Source organism: Salmo trutta, chromosome 30 (assembly GCF_901001165.1).
Source record: "Salmo trutta chromosome 30, fSalTru1.1, whole genome shotgun sequence".
NCBI classification, from domain to species: domain Eukaryota; kingdom Metazoa; phylum Chordata; class Actinopteri; order Salmoniformes; family Salmonidae; genus Salmo; species Salmo trutta.
This window is the reverse complement of record NC_042986.1, coordinates 21,214,526-21,233,478: the sequence shown is the minus strand read 5'-3', so window position 1 is coordinate 21,233,478 and position 18,953 is coordinate 21,214,526. Positions and strand designations below refer to the sequence as shown.

General features: G+C 41.5%; 2 protein-coding genes across 16 annotated transcripts in view; one reads left to right on the top strand and one right to left on the bottom strand.

Annotated features, from left to right (window-relative positions):
* The first annotated feature begins 2,562 nt into the window (after positions 1-2,562).
* On the top strand, positions 2,563-5,383 carry rassf11 (Ras association domain family member 11). The gene is made up of 3 exons (XM_029723294.1): positions 2,563-3,087; positions 3,586-3,695; positions 3,820-5,383. The coding sequence occupies exons 2-3, from the start codon at positions 3,593-3,595 to the stop codon at positions 5,208-5,210; spliced, it is 1,494 nt and encodes a 497-aa protein (XP_029579154.1). The 5' UTR covers positions 2,563-3,087; positions 3,586-3,592; the 3' UTR covers positions 5,211-5,383.
* Positions 5,384-5,838: 455 nt separating this feature from the next.
* LOC115168221 (cold shock domain-containing protein E1) overlaps positions 5,839-18,953 on the bottom strand; it is a 39,147-nt gene continuing 26,032 nt past the window's right edge. For 7 of the 15 annotated variants that reach the window (XM_029723278.1, XM_029723280.1, XM_029723285.1 and 4 more), the window contains 13 exons: positions 18,793-18,918; positions 18,431-18,670; positions 18,010-18,174; positions 16,591-16,761; positions 16,289-16,300; positions 10,711-10,818; positions 10,387-10,562; positions 10,156-10,268; positions 9,921-10,040; positions 9,612-9,790; positions 9,241-9,404; positions 7,432-7,564; positions 5,839-7,328 (listed from right to left, as the gene is read on the bottom strand). In XM_029723278.1, coding sequence (XP_029579138.1) covers positions 7,281-7,328; positions 7,432-7,564; positions 9,241-9,404; positions 9,612-9,790; positions 9,921-10,040; positions 10,156-10,268; positions 10,387-10,562; positions 10,711-10,818; positions 16,289-16,300; positions 16,591-16,761; positions 18,010-18,174; positions 18,431-18,670; positions 18,793-18,918 — 1,755 coding nt within the window. In that variant the 3' untranslated portion in view covers positions 5,839-7,280. The remainder of the gene's footprint in view (positions 7,329-7,431; positions 7,565-9,240; positions 9,405-9,611; positions 9,791-9,920; positions 10,041-10,155; positions 10,269-10,386; positions 10,563-10,710; positions 10,819-16,288; positions 16,301-16,590; positions 16,762-18,009; positions 18,175-18,430; positions 18,671-18,792; positions 18,919-18,953) is intronic. The other 8 variants (XM_029723287.1, XM_029723289.1, XM_029723290.1 and 5 more) reach the window with 6 other exon arrangements.

The window sequence follows — 18,953 nt, the reverse complement described above, 5'->3', positions numbered from 1 at the left end:
GGGGGAGCAATGGCACAGCAGTTTCCCCTATACTCTATAAAGGAATATCAGATCATATAAAGGACTGATTCCTGGCCCCAACTGGTCATTTTGAAGCAGATTACCAATAACGATACACATGAGTTCTGTCTGCATTATTGGAAAAGTGATATTAAACTGCACTCTAAAATCTTAAACAGGGTGTCTTGCACATCACAAGTAGAAAGTTGTTGAAGTGAAAACAAAGATTCACTAGAAGTTGACAGAGCTTACATCCTGCCAAGTAGAGGCAGTGGGGGACATTGGGTAGAGAGGAGGGAGGTGGGCAGTGGGGGACATTGGGTAGAGAGGAGGGAGGTGGGCAGTGGTGGACATTGGCACAGCAGTTTCCCTCAGGACTGATTCCTGGCCCCAACTGGTCATCTTGAAGCAGATTAGAAATAACGATACACATGAGCTCTTTCCACATTATTGGCAAAGTGATATTTATTTATTTTATTTTTATTGAACCTTTATTTAACTAGGCAAGTCAGTTAAGAACAAATTCTTATTTACAATGACGGCCTACATATAAAACTGTACTGTACATTGTATTGTCATTATCATGAATCATGGATGATATACACAAATGAATTTCTAATTATCAAAGGAATATGGAATGACATTGCAAAAATAAGCACATTCAACAGAGCACAGCCTCATGAACAAAGGTTTCCTGGAAATATTATGTCCAAAATGAGACAAGTCCTGAAAAAATGTATTTCACAATTTCCCATAAAATGTTTAAGCTATAGCACTAAAGAGCCACACTAGCCCAACATACATCATTATGGGAGAATAGTACCAATTAGTCTATTGCATATCTTATATAGAGGGCCCATAGTTTTGCACCTCAATATTCTGGAGTTAAGTTTACCATCTCACTTCTAAGCAACAAATCACAACTGTCAGAATTTGTTATGAACAATGCTCCAAACAAATCCAACTGAACAACCAACTTCCCAAAAAACTGAACAATTGATATCAAGAAGTAGTCTTAATTTAGGTTAGATTTAATTAATTTACATGAAATACAGTCCTCTAATCTTCTACTTAACACTACTGATTTCAGTTTAGACACCACTTAGACTCAAGCAACCAAGTGCAAACAAACACACATGAACAAACATGACTATCTGTCCTCCTTGTCTGTCCTGGTCTGTAGCTCACCATTAAGCTATGAGGCTGGGAGCAGCTGGACATGTGGTTTGCGTTGCAGAATGGGAAGGGTTCTAATTTTCAACTCTCACATTTCTCCTAACATTAACCCGTCTAGGGAGGAGGGACTGGCAGGCTGAAGAAAAGTTTGACAACAGGTGTTCCACTTCTTTTACTCCAGCAGTTTACATTATGTATCTAGTCTAGTGCACATTCTAGCCTAATTCACTCCTGTCCCAAAACTATCCAAAACAAAAGCACATGTCGCCTACTTAAAATAATATACAACCTCAGTCCGAATAGTTTTGGCACAGGAGTGAATTAGAATGTGCGCTAGACACAATGTAAACTACCCATTTTTATTTGGTATACAAACGACTTATCTGTTAGCTATTGAGACTAAGAATTTGAGTGGAAAAATTACAAAACCTTTGCTCCCCCTTGTGGGGTGACCGAGCTTAGATATCCATTTACATTTACATTTTAGTCATTTAGCAGACGCTCTTATCCAGAGCGACTTACAGCAGTGAATGCATACATTTCATACAATTTCATACATTCCATACATTTTTTTTTCTGTGCTGGCCCCCCGTGGGAATCGAACCCACAACCCTGGCATTGCAAACACCATGCTCTACCAACTGAGCTACAGGGAAGGCTGTATCCAACACCATATTTTCAGTTCAAGCTTCATTTGTACAGTGTGAGCCATAGAAATAGAATGGATAGAGTGTGTGTCCCCATTCAAGTCAAATATGACATAATAGGTGGACTGGCGGCCATTGGGAGTGTACACATAGGAGCAAAGCAGGAAGTAAAAGCAGGAATTGTACCCATCAATCTGTGCTGTGATTTGTTGAATCAACTCAACATTACAAAAAAATACATTCCATTGCATGAGCCACATTTCTTAGCATCATTTCAATGAACAATCTACATTACCATGGAAATGATTGCATCACAATTCCAGACAGCCATTGCGAGTGTACCCCATGAGTTTACCAGTAAAATTGCCAGGGTTAGAGGTTCCAAGCCTGTTCTATTGATTCTATTTCTATGGTATGAGCATCCTATTCAGTTGAAGGTGTTATTGGCAGTAACAACATTTATTTAAGAATATCCATTCCCTACAACATCTAATCAGAGCACTAGTTTGGATAACTTGTCAGGGGTGATGTGTAAGTACATTTACAAGCATTTTGCTGTCGATTCATGATGAACAAGGGTCAGTAGCTAATGAGGGATTACTGTACTGTTCGACTTAAAACCCGAAAGTATTTGGCCAATCGAAGGCAAATCATTTAACAGTTGTGGAATGCTCTAGAACTTAGCGTACTGGAGCTTTGGACAGTTTACCAGAATGTTTATATATTCCGTTCCGATAGGGATCCCCTTCCTGTCAGAAAGATACACAAAAACACCCAGAGCCAAAAATATCTGACAGTTTACTGATGCAAGGGAACCAATGTTGATAGTATTTGGTTAGCTCAAACAAACTAAGTAGCTAAGAGTTTGTCAGCTTGGATTTTAATTTATACCCAAATAAGATGATTTATTTTTCTTGACGCAACAATGCCATTTTGAAAATAAATAATACAATGCATACAAAGTTGTCAATTTATCCATTGTATTCAAGTATCGTAAGAGACAAACAAAATGCCATTTTAAGCATAATTATAGCAAACCTAGTGATAAACCTTCCGAGTCTAATCTGTGCCATTTTCACACAGATCAGCCCTCAATCTTTTTTTGAGAGGAGTGGGATAATAAACTTCCCTGCAGTAGTAGTTACCCAAGGGACTTCAAATTGGCCTTACCCACTCCACGATGCTCCTCACAAGACCGTTTCCATCCCTTTCAGAGCATTGTGCCTTCAGCATAGTGGACGGCTCCCAGCATCGGATCTAAGAGGTAGGTAGCGAACTTTATTCACAGTCTATGCATGTGATATTCTGGCATCGGAACTAACCGATTATTACAATTATCTTGAGCAAATGTCCAACTTCAAACCATCTACTTTTGACGCCAAATAGGTGAATTTTGCTGGCAACTGGATGCTTTGTTCATTAATGCCTTTGATAACATTTTATACAACTATTAAGTTTTACCCTCAATATATGAATTGTTTGTTTACATCCTTGAGTATCATTAGGCATTATTTGAAAATACTATAAATTCCAACTCGATGATTGCATTCAACTTACAAATATGTAATTTTGACTGCCCTCAAGACACAAAACTGGCCAAGACAGTGAACAGAGAAACTATTTACAGAGAATGGTAATGACCGTCATTAGTCTGTCTCCACCACTTCCCCTGTGTGTACAGTAACGGAGGCTCTTTCCTAGAGATATCAGCACCTACACTAACGCTTCATTTTGTTCTCATCCCTTAATTTTCTGAATACAGAATAAGAATGGAGGTTAAGGTATCAGTGGAGGGAGTCCCACGTGTTGTCTGTGGAGTTACTGAGAAAACCACATGCCAGGAAGTAGTCATAGCTTTGGCTCAATCCCTTGGTGAGTACACATCTGGCGGCATTTACATTTTAGGGTCTCATTTCACTGTGTACTTTACTTGATTTCTAATACAAATCAATCTTTTCAGGTAATAAATTCATCCCAATTATCTTCCTCTGCTTAGGTCGTCCTGGGCGCTACACACTTCAGGAGAAATTCAAAGAGTTTGAGCGGAATGTGACGCCTAATGAACGGCTTCTGGAGTCTCTTGAGAAGTACGGCCAGCAGGCCAGGGAGATCCAGCTCACCCTGCTGCACAATGGGCCATCCCTCTGGGAAGGGCCTAGCAGAGGGAAAGGCGGCAGATGCGAGGCTGGCCCTCAGCTTAGGAGAGCAGAAGCTGGGGGCAAAGTACAAAGGGTTAGCGGTGGGCTTAGTTTACACCGTCAAAGCCTACCTCCCTTATCATGCTTGCGGCAACAAGCCGAACAGCGACCGGAAGAACCAAAAAGGCCCAAAAGAAAGTCCCTGACCCTAATGGAGGAGGCTTGGGGATGGCTGGAGAGCATAGGAAGGGGTGCAGTGAACCAATCAGGCCGCGAAAAGGGTAGCAGGATGGACACTGTTAAAAGGGATGGTTGTTCCCTGAACGTTTCGGTCACTGTTGCCAAGGATCCCTCCACTCCTGGGGTTTTGCAGAGCAAATTTAGAGAAAAGAGTGCTAAGTCCACTGAGCACCAGCAAATCTCCTGCTGCATGCGCGACCAGGGCAGGTACAGAGAGAAAAGTAACATTTGCAATTCTGATGAAGGTAATGATATCCAACATGTTAAGAAACACCCAGAGGTTAGCATGGCAAAGATAAAAACTGAGGGCCAGCAGAATCTAACCAGTGCCCTTAAGATGGTTGATGAGAAAAGGAAGTTAAGAGCACTAGTTGCTATCCAACAGGCTAGTCTGAAAGAGCTGCAGGTCCAAATAACCTGCACGGATAGCCAAATTCATGAGCTGGAGGAGCAACGAAAGGCCAGGCAAGCTTACCAAGAAGCCCAGCAAAAAATAGTGGAGGAGGCAGAGCACCTGGAATTTTGGAAGAATGAGCTGAAGGCTGAAGAGGGATATGAGAAAGACTTGCAGGAACAGTTCCTGGAGATGAAGGTGAAAGCTGTGGAGTGTAAGGCCAAGTTGGAAGAGTACAAACGCAAAATGCAAGGTCTTGATTCTTCAAGGGACAGGAGAACTGTTCAAGAGGAGCAAGTGAATGTTCCAAGCCAAGATGCCACATCTCCTGCTGCTGCAGGGTGGACAAGGCTCAATGAGGCACTGAATCAATCAAGATCTCTTACAGTCAGTGTGGTAAATACTGACAGGAAGTTTGCGCCCAGAGTGGACTCCAGTCATCCTCATGCTGTAGTTCTTCCAAACCAGATCAAGGAATTGCGGCCCTCAGGGCCAAGTCAGCTTAGGGACTGGTGGACATGCTGGTCTGAAGCTCAGAGTCCAAATCCAGAAACACAACCAAGGGTTGTGCATCTCTCTGAAATAATGATACATCTGGACAGCACCAGAGTTTGAAAAGAAGTAGAGGAAAAACAGAAACTTATCTGTAAAAACCAAACACAATTTAGGCTTAGTGTTCAGCGAGGACTGTGAAGCAACAAACATAGGCACAGACATGCATACACACAATAAAATACACACACGTACACATGGATTTTGTACTGTAGATGTGTTAGTGGAGTAGGGGCCTGAGGGCAAACAGTGTGTTGTGAAATCTGTGAATGTATTGTAATGTTTTTACAATTGTATAAACTGCCTTGGTTTTGCTGGACCCCAGGAGTAGCTGCTGCCATGGGGATCCATAATAAATACATGATTTGTTTGCAGTTTTACATTTCTGTACCGACTGTTCTGTGGCTGTTAAAATAAAAAGGCTAAATTTGTCCTACCACGAGTTGCTTAATATTTTTTAAATCTTCAGGTTTGTTCCACTTTTCAGGCACCTTGGTTTGAAAAGAGGTTAGGACAGCATTTCCTTTTTGCTGCACTGCCAAAAGAAAATGACATTGTCAAGCCTATACAAAGAAAACATTTTAAATAAGTATCTTACTGCCATTGAGTAAAATACATTCTACAAACTATATATTAAGAAGTAAAGATTAAACTGCCTTGATTTTCTTTAAATAAAGACAAACGCCAGATGTAATTTTCATAAAACTTTAATTCAATTGTTTCATTCAAGACCATTAACAAAAGTACATAGGAGAGCCTCTGTGCAGTTCAGGAGGAAGCCAGTGATCGCCAGTTTAAATTCATTTAGACTAACTCCCATATGTGCATTCAGGCACAACAGATGACCCACCAATGCCACTAAAGCACAATAAATCAATATCCTGATCCTTAAGATTAATTCTAATACTTTAACTTTCCCCCCATCTTTTACTTAAGTAAAATGTATTTTTGTTATATTGTGATGTTTTAATCTTTCACTAAGAAAAAAAGCACACATTACATACAGTATATTTCCACCCACAGGTATTTGGGATGCAGACCAGTATTATTTCTACTAGAAAAAAAAAGCCATCCCAAGATTGTTCTTAATATTTTGGCGGTTGGCTGGGGACAGAGGATACATCTAATTTTTTTGTTTTCTTTGTAGTTTTTAGGCACCTTATTTTTACTTTATTTTTATTTTATTCATTAGCAGATAGAGATTCAATGGAACAAAAAAAGAGAAATGTGCAAAAAAAAGAATACATTGTATAAAATAACTGCTGGATATAAGATGCCATTAGGAATTCTGCACCTGGGGAAATTGCTTATGGAGCGTGTGAATACTGAAAAGGTATCGAAATGCTCCAGATTTGTCAATGTAAATCCTAATCATAGTCACTTAAACATTCACATACATCACAACACCATGCTTTCACTCCAGCTCTTGGATAAAGTGTTTCAAAACTGCTCAAAAAACCGAGCAGAGAAATAGCCTCCATGTTTTAGCCCCCACACACACGAAAAACAGGATCCTCCTTATGAAGGGAACTTTGCTTTATGCATTTTGTAGGAAAGCATAGTGGAAACCATTGGCAAATGAGAATCATTTAGTTTCCTTAAATGAGGGAGAACAAATGGAAGAAGCAGGTGAGCTCTAATACATGCCCACACTCACACATATCCACATACACAACATGTTGCAGGTGCAGAATTCCAGACATTTAAGCAGATTCAGCAAAGATGAGGACAAGACAATGCCACACAACCAGCACTCTGATTTTAAGGGGAGCAGAAACCCTTTAAAACAAATCCTCTGTAACCTCTACCATTTCTAAAACACCTTATGCACAACAATCACACACACACACTCAGAAGAGAAACCTGCAATGTTTACTGCAGTATGAAACCGTATCAAGTACATCATATGTGGGTGGCAGGGAACAAATGGAATGAGAGGGTTCCATTGCAGGTGATGGAACAGGGAGAGGTGTTACACATGCTTATTTCTGTGTGCCTGTCAAGAGTATGTATGTGTGTATGAGCATGTTTCTGCAAGACAGCAAAATTCCCTTTACATTGTTGTCCTCCATTCTGGGATTGCATTTCTAAATCTGGGCCCACCTATTACAGATGTGGTGGGGTATACACTGTTCAGTCAATTACACCCGGTTGACGAGTCTTCCGCTCCACGTTGAAGCCCTAGGTACAAAACAAAGACCGGTCATTATAAGCAACACGCTTAACACACCTTAAATATAAATCAGAACCTATTATACAGCATTTTGCTACCAAATGTGTGTACCTTTGAGTTGTCAGGGCCACGGGGCTGTCTCACAATGACTAGGCGGGGGGCACTAGCGTCATCCAGGGTGATGCTCTTGAGCCGGTTGACCAAACGATCGGGACGGGGGGTTGCCACCGGTTTAGGCCCTTCACTGTAGGGGTAGAGAAACATGATGCCTTTTAACCAACAATATACCGTCTAGGTTTAGGATAACTGGGTCATAAATGAGACATGAATAGTAAATCTGGTGGCTAGAGATTAAATTTAACTTATTTACAGTGCCTTCGGAAAGTATTAAGACAACTTAACTTTTTCCCCACTTACCTTACAAGCCTTTTTCTAAAATTGACTAAGTTTTTTTCCACCCTAAGTATACACACAATAGCCCATAATGACAAAGTGAAAACAGTTTTTTAGAAATGTTTGCAAATTTATAAAAAATTAAAAACAGAAATATCTTATTTACATAAGTATCCGGACACTTTGCTATGAGACTCGAAATTGAGGTCAGGTGCATCCTGTTTCCATTGATCATCCTTGAGCTGTTTCTACAACTTGATTGAAGTCTACCTGTGGTAAATGTAATTGATTGGACATGATTTGGAAAGGCACACACCAGTCTATATAAGGTCCCAGAATTGACAGTGCATGTCAAAGCAAAAACTAAGGCATGAGGTTTAAGGAATTGTCCGTAGAGCTCTGATACAGGATTGTGTCGAGGCACAGATCTGGGGAAGGGTACCAAAACATTTCTGCAACACTGAAGGTCCCCAAGAACACAGTGGCCTCCATTATTCTTAAATGGAAGAAGTTAGGAACCACCAAGACTCTTCCTAGCAGGCTGCCAGGTCAAACTGAGCAATCAGGGGAGAAGGGCCTTGGTAAGGGGGGTGACCAAGAACCCGATGGTCACTGACCGAGCTCTAGAGTTCCTCTGTGGAGATGGGAGAACCTTCCAGAAGAACAACCATCTCTGCAGCACTCCACCAATCAGCCTTTTATGGTAGTGGCCAGATGGAAGCCACTCCTCAGTAAAAGGCACATGACAGCACTCTTGGAGTTTGTCAAAAGGCACCTAAAGACTCTCAGAACATGAGAAACAAGATTCTCTGTTCTGATGAAACCAAGATTTAACTCTTTGGCCTGAATGCCAATCGTCACGTCTAGAGGAAACCTGGCACCATCCTTACGGTGAAGCATGTGTTAGCTGCATCATTCTGTGGGGATGTTTTTCAGCAGCAGGGAGTAGGACTAGTCAGGATCGAGGCAAAGACGAACGGAGGAAAGCACAGAGAGATCCTTGATGAAAACCTGCTCAGGACCTCAGATTGGGGCGAAGATTCACCTTCCAACAGAACAATGACCCTAAGCACACAGCCAAGACAACGCAGGAGAGGCTTCGGACAAGTCTCAATGTCCTTGAGTGGCACAGCCTGAGCCCGGACTTGAACCCGATCAAACATCTCTGGAGAGACCTGAAAATAGCTGTGCAGCAACGCTCCCCATACAGCCTGACAGAGCTTGAGAAGTTCTGCAGAGAATAAATGGGAGAAACTCCCCAAATACAGGTCTGCCAAGCTTGTAATGTCATACACAAGAAGATTCAAGGCTGTAATCTCTGCCAAAAGTGCTTCAACAAAGTACTGAGTAAAGGGTCTGAATACTTATGCGATTTCAGTTTTTTATACATTTGCAAAAATTTCAAACCCTGTTTTTGCTTTGTCATTATCGGGTATTGTGTATCGATTGAGGGGGGGGGGGGAACAAATGAATCAAAACATTTTAGCCCACTTCATGGGTACTTGTATACCCCCCGGCAGTCTTTACCTGACTCTGCGCACATTGCAGGCACTACATTTCCCTGTGCGTTGGTTGAGAATGACTGAGAACTCCACCTCATCCCCAGTCTGGAGCTCCAAGCCATCCTGCACCTCTTTGACATGGAAAAACAGCTTCTTACTCTCACCAACTTCATATGTGATGAAACCAAACTGGGGAGACAAGATATTACAGACTAAATAGGCATAGCACTCAACATGGGTAGCCACACCAAGAAAGTTCAAAAACAACGTATATGTCCTTATTTCTTCATGTTAGGTTTCCTTAGCAAACTTGAAAAATACATCTATAAAGTATTATTTTGAAAGGCAATTAAATCATGTCTGCCTGCACCCTTTTCAACAAGCATGATCAGATACCTGGTCCTTGACGCACTCCACTAAGGCTTTGCGTTGGGGGACAACGTTGCAAGCCATCTTCTGTCCTGTCTGGGCCACTGTGCACAGCTGGAACTTCACCAGCTCTCCTTTCTGCAGACAGTCTGCCTTGTTTGTCATGCCCATGATGCCAAAGGGGTAATTCTGGCCCTTCGTGCCCTCTGAATAGTTAGAGGGACAAAGTGGGAGAAGAGGAATGGTCAATTTAGCCATTTGGTTATTGTAGAGTATGTGCAGGAGTAAAAACACTGAATTGATGGACATAACCCTCCACTGCCAGTGGTGACTCGCCTTCCTCTGAGTGCTCGATGAGCCCCTGGTACTCTGTCTGCGACGGGTCCACACTACGCAGAGGGCGCACCACCTTCCCCAGCATCACCGCCTCACCAACATCCTGCCCCACACTATTCACTGCAATACCAGCACACCATTAGCATAGACACTGATGACTAATATATAAATGCTTCACCATAGAGCGGACTGTAGCGCAAAATCAAACAAATTATTAGAGCATTGTCTTGCCTACCTGCTGCTACCTTCGTAACCTTCTCAGCGCTGACTTTGTTTCCTTTGCCCTTGGACAGGGTGTATTCCACAGTGTCACCCAGCTCCAGGTTCTCCATGTCTCCACACAGCTCACTGGTACAGAGAGATACAGGCAGTATGAAAAACTTGGGACCTCCTTTTTTAGACACATCTAATGTGCCAACAACCAACATATTTTACACTGTAGCTTGCCTGTGTTGAATAGTTGTACCTGTAGTGAAAGAAGATCTCTTGATCGTGATTGGCCGTCTCAATGAACCCAAAGTTGTCTTTCAGGGTGGCGATGTATCCCAGCAGCCTTTTGGTGTTGACTGTGCGGTTGAGGATCTTAATCGTGACCGCACTCTGCTGGCCCGTCCTCTTTACCTCATTGATGGAGAACTCCACCTTGAAGACAAAGTTGGATTTACACCAAATAGAAACACCCAACTGCAGGATGTATTTTTGGGGTTGGTACGTTGCCATTTCGACAAAGCATATTTGAGCCAGTGTTGATTTGTTTTACTGGTTTAACTTGTAAACTGGTTTTCAGTACCTTGTCTCCTGCCTGTGGCTGGGCAGCTCCCTCCAGATCTTTGACATGGTACGACACAGTCAGCTTCACTCCACAGTCCTCATAAGAAATCACTCCCTCTTCTGCTTCCTACAGGAGGACACACCAGCAAACTGATTAGACTGGCAGTTCCAGTCAAAGGTTGGGAAATGCTCTTCTCTCCAAAACTCAGGCATTGAACTGTAGCACCTTGATGTAACTTGGAGGACCCTACTGTGGTTCTGAGCATTGGGAAATGTTAAAATACTTCCAGAGAGGAAAAGGCACCCTTCCTGTCAATTTTTTGTATTACTGATCTGAACAGTCTGGATAGGTGAAAGTAAATGGTGTCGTGTTTTTGGGCATCATTAAAACCGAAGACTTATTTTTATCAAATAACTCTATTATTACGCGATTAACTGATTAATCGTGTAACTGTAATTAACTATAAGGTCAGGGCACCAAGGAAAATATTCAGATTACAAAGTTATAATTTTCCTAATATAACTTTCCAGATATCATAACATCTGACCTATAAGTCTTCTGATTTAATTACTTATTTTTACCTCGCGTCAGTCTCATTCCAAATGTCGTAAATTGTTGTTATCTGCACGAACACAGTCTTCACTAAGTCATCTCTACATCAATTGTCTTAAAATCATTTATTTACTAAACTAAGTAATTCACAGAAAGCATACAAAACAGTAGGTATCGTTACAAAGCAATGGTAGGGGAATGTGCCCTAGTGGGCTAAACCGGCATGTCGGCTTGTTAAACAAAGGGTGATAAAGGGGAGCTGAGGAGGCACAAGAGTTGACAAATATTAACAATTGATATGCTAATCCTTTGCACATGAACGCTCACTCATTCGGAAACAATTGCAATCAATATATATATTTACGCGCAGTGTGTTATCGTGATCTTTGTTGGAGAGTTTCGTCCTCTCTCTCTCGGTTAGAATGGATCTTTCAAAGCGACATTCACTAACGTCGTTATAGAATGGATGTTTTGTCGGTCTTCGCGTTCAAGGATACCAAATTTCTAGCTGCAGACTAGTACTTAATATCAAAGACTTGTTATTATTCTGTCGGTATCGATAGTCTAATAGTTTAACCACGTGGTATGGTTAAAGTTCAGTAGAGGGATGCATGGTCAAACCTATTGGCCAACTCGTAATGGAGTGGAGGCCTGGTCTAAAGAAAGAAACCCTGGGTGGAGCTTATATACTGAACGTAGAAAAGGCTGTCACATGACGCCTTGTCCTGACTGTGTCCCTGGGGGTGTACCGATGACTTAGTTAAGCTTTGAACAGACATACAATTATTTCACATTAACATAAGTACATAGCATCTCAACATACTCCAAATAGCTTTATCCTTATTCCTTCATTTTATACAACCATTAGATGTAAGTCTCATTGCTGAGGCTAGTATATAAACCTTAGTATGGTAATATGGCCATATTGTCTCTAATGAGTTTCACAAAATTGTACCAAGCAGACCAGTTCGTAGCTGGATTCTTCACCAATATTTTATACCTTCTCCAGAACATAAATGTCGTTCGGTTCCTCCGTCCGGTGAGGTGAAAGAATTCCTTTGTCTCTCTATGAAACCATTCTGTCTCAAAACTGTGGCCTGTGAGGCAGGACATTCCCTTTGGAATTTACGACCGCCTTCTGACCACAGCAGCCTGGGTAGGGGGAGGTAGGTAGGGGGATGGTGCATAGAAAAGGCCTGGTGCAGAGCGGGGAGGGTTTAACTGTGCTCGCTGTACCCAAAGAGGGCAACGTCATGACAATGGTTAGGGGGGGAAAAAATATTATAATAATTAATCCAAGCCAGTGCAGATCAGTGATCCCTTCAGAGGAAGGGAGGAATGCATCTTTGATATAAGCTTTGGAGTATATCAGATGAACGGTAGTACCAAGTCCTTAACCTCTCTAGGGTAGGTGGCACCAAATCGTCCCACCTACGTAACAGCCAGTGGAATCCTGTGGCGCGTTATTCAAATACCTTAGAAATGCTATTACTTCAATTTCTCAAACATATGACTATTTTACAGCATTTTAAAGACAAGACTCTCGTTAATCTAACCACACTGTCCGATTTCAAAAAGGCTTCACAACGAAAGCAAAACATTAGATTATGTCAGCAGAGTACCCAGCCAGAAATAATCAGACACCCATTTTTCAAGCTAGCATATAATGTCACAAAAACCCAGAAGACAGCTAAATGCAGCACTAACCTTTGATGATCTTCATCAGATGACACACCTAGGACATTATGTTATACAATACATGCATGTTTTGTTCAATCAAGTTCATATTTATAGCAAAAACCAGCTTTTTACATTAGCATGTGACGTTCCGAACTAGCATACCCCCCCGCAAACTTCCGGCGAATTTACTAACAATTTACTAAATTACTCACGATAAACGTTCACAAAAAGCATAAATTATTTTAAGAATTATAGATACAGAACTCCTATATGCACTCGATATGTCCGATTTTAAAATAGCTTTTTGGTGAAAGCACATTTTGCAATATTCTAAGTAGATAGCCCGGCATCACAGGGCTAGCTATTTAGACACCCAGCAAGTTTAGCCTTCACCAAACTCCGATTTACTATTAGAAAAGTTTGATTACCTTTGGTGTTCTTCGTCAGAATGCACTCCCAGGACTTCTACTTCAATAACAAATGTTGGTTTGGTCCCAAATAATCCATAGTTATGTTCAAACAGCGGCGTTTTGTTTGCGCGCTCAAGACACTATCCGAATGGTAAATAAGGGTTACGAGCACGGCGCATTTCGTGACGACTTTTTTTTTTAAATATTCCATTACCGTACTTCGAAGCATGTCAACCGCTGTTTAAAATCAATTTATGCCATTTTTCTCGTAAAAAAGCGATAATATTCCGACCAGGAATCTGCGTTTAGGTAAATAGACGACAGAAAATAAAGCACAGGATCGACTCGTGCACGCGCCTAAGCCCATTATCCTCTTATCGGCCACTTGCCAAAAGCGCAAATGTGTTTCAGCCTGGGGCTGGAATGGCATCAATCAGCTTTTTCCCGGGCTCTGAGAGCCTATGGGAGCCGTAGGAAGTGTCACGTTACAGCAAAGATCCTCAGTCTTCAATAAACAGAGACAAGAACAACAAGATCTTGTCAGAGAGGGCACTTCCTTTAAGGAATCTTCTCAGGTTTTTGCCTGCCATATGAGTTCTGTTATACTCACAGACACCATTCAAACAGTTTTAGAAACTTTAGGGTGTTTTCTATCCAAAGCCAATAATTATATGCATATTCTAGTTACTGGGTAGGAGTAGTAACCAGATTAAATTGGGTACGTTTTTTTATCCGGCCGTGTAAATACTGCCCCCTAGCCCTAACAGGTTAACCTGTTATGGCTAGGGGGCAGTATTTTCACGGCCGGATAAAAAAAACTTACCCGATTTAATCTGATTATTACTCCTGCCCAGAAACTAGAATATGCATATAATTATTAGCTTTGGATAGAAAGCACTCCAAAGTTTCTAAAACTGTTTGAATGGTGTCTGTGAGTATAACAGAACTCATTTGGCAGGCCAAAACCTGAGAAGATTCTGTACAGGAAGTACCCTGTCTGACCATTTCTTGCCCTTCTTGATTATCTCTATCCATTACAGGGGATTTCTGCTGTTACGTGACACTTCCTACGGCTCCCATGGGATCTCAGAAGGCGGCAAAAAGCTGAATCGTGGCTTTGCAGGCTCTGGCTGAAAAAAAGTAGCGCGTTTGGATAGTGGCCAGTCACAGTACTATGAAACTCAGGCTCGTGCACGAGGGGATCCCATGCTTTTATTTTCTCTCTTTGTACGTATGCACGCTTTCCCGGTCGGAATATTATCGCTTTTTTACTAGAAAAATGGCATAAAAATGTATTTTAAACAGCGGTTGACATGCTTCGAAGTACGGTAATGGAATATTTAGAAATCTTTTGTCACGAAATGCGCCATGCTCATGACCCTTATTTACACTTCGGATAGTGTCTTGAACGCACGAACAAAACGCCGCTATTTGGATATAACAATGGATTATTTTGAACCAAACCAACATTTGTTATTGACGTAGCAGTCCTGGGAGTGCATTCTGACGAAGAACACCAAAGGTAATCAAACTTTTCTAATAGTAAATCGGAGTTTGGTCAGGGCTATACTTGGTGGGTGTCTAAATAGCTAGCCGTGATGGCTGGGCTATCTACTCAGAATATTGCAAAATGTGCTTTCACCGAAAAGCTATTTTAAAATCGGACATAGAGTGCAGAGGAGTTCTGTATCTATAATTCTTAAAATAAATTGTTATGTTTTTTGTGAACGTTTATCGTGAGTAATTTAGTAAATTCACCGGAAGTTTGCGGGGGGTATGCTAGTTCTGAACGTCACATGCCAATGTAAAAAAAAGCTGGTTTTTGATATAAATATAAACTTGATTGAACAAAACATGCATTGTATAACATAATGTCCTAGGGTTGTCATCTGATGAAGATCATCAAAGGTTAGTGCTGCATTTAGCTGTGGTTTTGTTTTTTGTGACATTATATGCTAGCTTGAAAAATGGGTGTCTGATTATTTCTGGCTGGGTACTCTGCTGACATAATCTAATGTTTTGCTTTCGCTGTAAAGCCTTTTTGAAATCGGACAGTGTGGTTAGATTAACAAGAGTCTCGTCTTTAAAATGCTGTAAAATAGTCATATGTTTGAAAAATTGAAGTTTTCGGATTTTAGAGGAGTTTGTATTTCGCGCCACGCCCATCATTGGATATTGGAGCAGGTGTTCCGCTAGCGGAACGTCTAGATGTAAGAGGTTAAAAAGCTAATTGTGCAGATGACTGGCACACATGCCAAAGCACCCGGTTAGCATTAGCCTTATCTGTTAGAAATCAACACCTTTGTACAAACAGTGTTAAATGTCCTTAAAAAGCTAATTGTGCAGATGACTGGCACACATGCCATAGCACCCTTGGTAGTATTTGGTTAGCATTAGCCTTATCTGTTTGAAATCAACACCTTTGTACAAACAGTGTTAAATGTCCTATCTCCTTAGGAACTAGTAAAACAAATATCATGACTTTATAAGTTAAGTGTTTTTACAGAGGAATTGATTTAGAGGTTAATTAGTGGACTGAAACCATGCTGCCAACTCTTGGGCGAGGAGCACATTTAGCAGGACATAGACCACACCACTAACCTTTTCTACTATATCCTTGAGAAATAAGATAAATATACACATTCAGACTATCTATCTATTTGAGCGTACATGTCAACTATGCATGTCTGCCGAAATATGAAAAAGCGCAAGTAAAAAACGAAACATTGTGAATTTAAGGTAACTAGGGGAGCTTCTCACAGTAGCCATGTAAAAACTCTTGAAAATCAATGTTATATCTAGTCAATTTGAGGAGACTTATCCCAAAACCAGTGGTTAGTACTGTGCCTCAGTTTGTGTCCACCCTGTAGGAAAACAATTCAATAGAATGGGCGTATTGGCATAAATAAAGCATTGATCAGGGTGATGGCATCATGCAAAGACAGAACGCCTACCTTGTCTTTTTTCTAATGGAAAGAAGGAGCATGAGGGGGAAAGGGTGAAAGGAGAAAGCAAAGAGGAGAATTAGAACTAAAGAGGGGTCATCAAAAATCTGTGGTCTGAAAAATGCATGAACACAATGGGAAGTGTGTGTGTGTGTGTGTGTGTGTGTGTGTGTGTGACTAGGAGGCGAGGGAAACGGGGAAATAAATGTAAAAGAAAGATCAGGCAGGGAATAAAGACAAAAAACAAAAAAGGGACAAAAGTTGACAATGTTGCTGTGGGCTTTCTAGTGCTGCCCTGGGTGCTCTTGTACCTTCTCTTTGGCCTTGCTGGGGCTTGCGCTCTTGTTGTTGGTGATGGCTGCCGTGGTCTCCTTCTCCACCACGCCCACAAAGCGCTGCTCAGACTGGGTATGGAAGGACACAGTGCCTTTGGGCAGCTTCTTGATGCGCACCGCGTGGTTCCTCTGGGCAGACAGCATGTCCTGCACAGGAGAGTGGAGGGAGAAAACACCCCTTTCAATTAGTGATGGTGTTCGATAATGCTCTCATTGAGATTGTCTGGATTATATTGGGGAGGTAGCCAGAGACCAAAATATATTTTAAACACAATGTGCCTAGGCGATTTGAATGGGTTCAAAGAGTGAGAATTCTTAATATTTAAAACAATTGACTGCATGTTCATTCCTAAAGCAATATTTCCCTACTAAAATAACACCCTTGGAAGATTGGGGTTGCATTAACGCAGAATTCGGTGTTTTTCACAACAACAAAAAGATAACGCATAGAACAAATATCTTGCTGCGTTTTGTAAATGCAGATCTAAAATGCTTCTTATTGTAATTTCTGCTTGACAGACTTAAGCGTAAATCATAGTCCACAGACACTACGAAACGATAGTTCAGCATCCCATTGTGACATAGATACATGGCTCCAAGACCACCAGCCGCAGGGACATAGAGCCCGAATGCGCAACTCCCCACAATTCCCAACCAACGCGCTGCGCCCTCTATTCATTGGAATGTTTTGACAGTTAGAAATTTTTGGAGCTGCGTTGAGAATTCAAAAAGCATGAATGCCAACGGTCCAATATTCTAAAAACACTGCTGTGCGTATATGTACACGTTTGGTACTCTGACAGACCCTTCCGTTTGTGCTTCAGTTGCACTTCTCCACTTGGATGAGAATTCACAAACGGGCATTATATCAGAAGACTTACAGATGTGTAGCTACTTTTCTCCCGTACTTTTCTCATTGTAGCCTACTTGTCTCTGGTAAAATGAAAGATTAACTTCAACCAAAACATTAGAAAGAATGTAGCCAGCTATATTTCCAATGAGCAACAGGCATGCATTGTAACATTTATTTTTGAATAAAAGACTTAGCTTATTCATTGTAAGTTACATTTACTTGTGTGGCTGCTAGCCAAATAGCGCTGCACTTCTGTTGTCATCTGATGAAAATTAAGCTTTTTCTGCCAAATGTGTTGCACAAATTTTCTGTGAAGGAAAACTATAGTTGCCCATCCCTGATCACTATTGAAGAGAAGAAAAAATCCACTACTTTCAATATAAAAATGAAGATGAAATTATTTAAAATGCAGATTTTTTGTATGGTTTCCATTTTGAAAATGTAGATTTCGGAACGCTAACACAACCCCTGAAGATGGACAGAAAGAGGGCAGGCAAGAGTAAAGGAATTAAAAGACAGCACTTGTATGTTGAAAAACGGACCATGGACTTTTTCCCTGGACTCACGGGCACAACGGTGAACTCTACTTCGTCAGAGATGTGCAGCTGGCTCTCCTCCAAGACCTCGCTAAAGTGAAAGAACATCCTGGCGTCCCGGTCCACACACTTGATGAAGCCAAAGCCGTCGCGCATGGCAGCGATCACACCCTATAGGACAGAGAGGAGAGGGAGAGCCGTTACCACAGCAGAGATGCCGTCGACTCTATAACATTTAAAGGACAGTGTACTGCAGATACAATGCTGAAAAGTTCCAATCTTTCCCTTTCATTCAGGCCTGAAGGTTTCTGATCATGCATTTTGTAGGATTTACACAACATGGACTAACAGAGAATTTAACTAGGTTGCCATATTAATTTATTAAAACCCCACAAATAAACTTCCTCAAATGAACTAGAGGGCGTACCATGGATCTCCTCAGGGTCCTTACCATCTCACGGGACTCCTTGGTGAAGTGGAAGGTATCGGGCAGGATGTCGATGTTGGTGGCCCGCTCCAGCTTGTCCCTTCGGTCTGTGGAAATGTTGAACTGCACATGGTCACCTTCCAGCAGGGTCACCTTGGACTTGGTGTCCTTCTCACCAAACAGGAGCTCCTTGTCCGTGTAACTGATCCTGGCACAGATGCGGCCTGGTAGTGGATCATTCTGAAATGGGGAGGAACAATGTAAAAAGATTTATCATTATCATCAAAATAATCTATATGATTCAGTAAAAACCAAAAACTCAGGTTACTTGAGAGCATAAAGGCATGGCTTAAGTTTCTGACCTGGTTCTTGGTTGTTACTTTAGGGATGACCTTGATAACGGTGCCTTCAAACTGCTCGATGCTGATGTCCTCAAATATGACTGTCCCCTGGGCGAGCAGCCTCACGTCAGTAGCCACCTCTTTCCCCTAAAGGAGAGAAAACAAGATGCTTTAGTTACTTC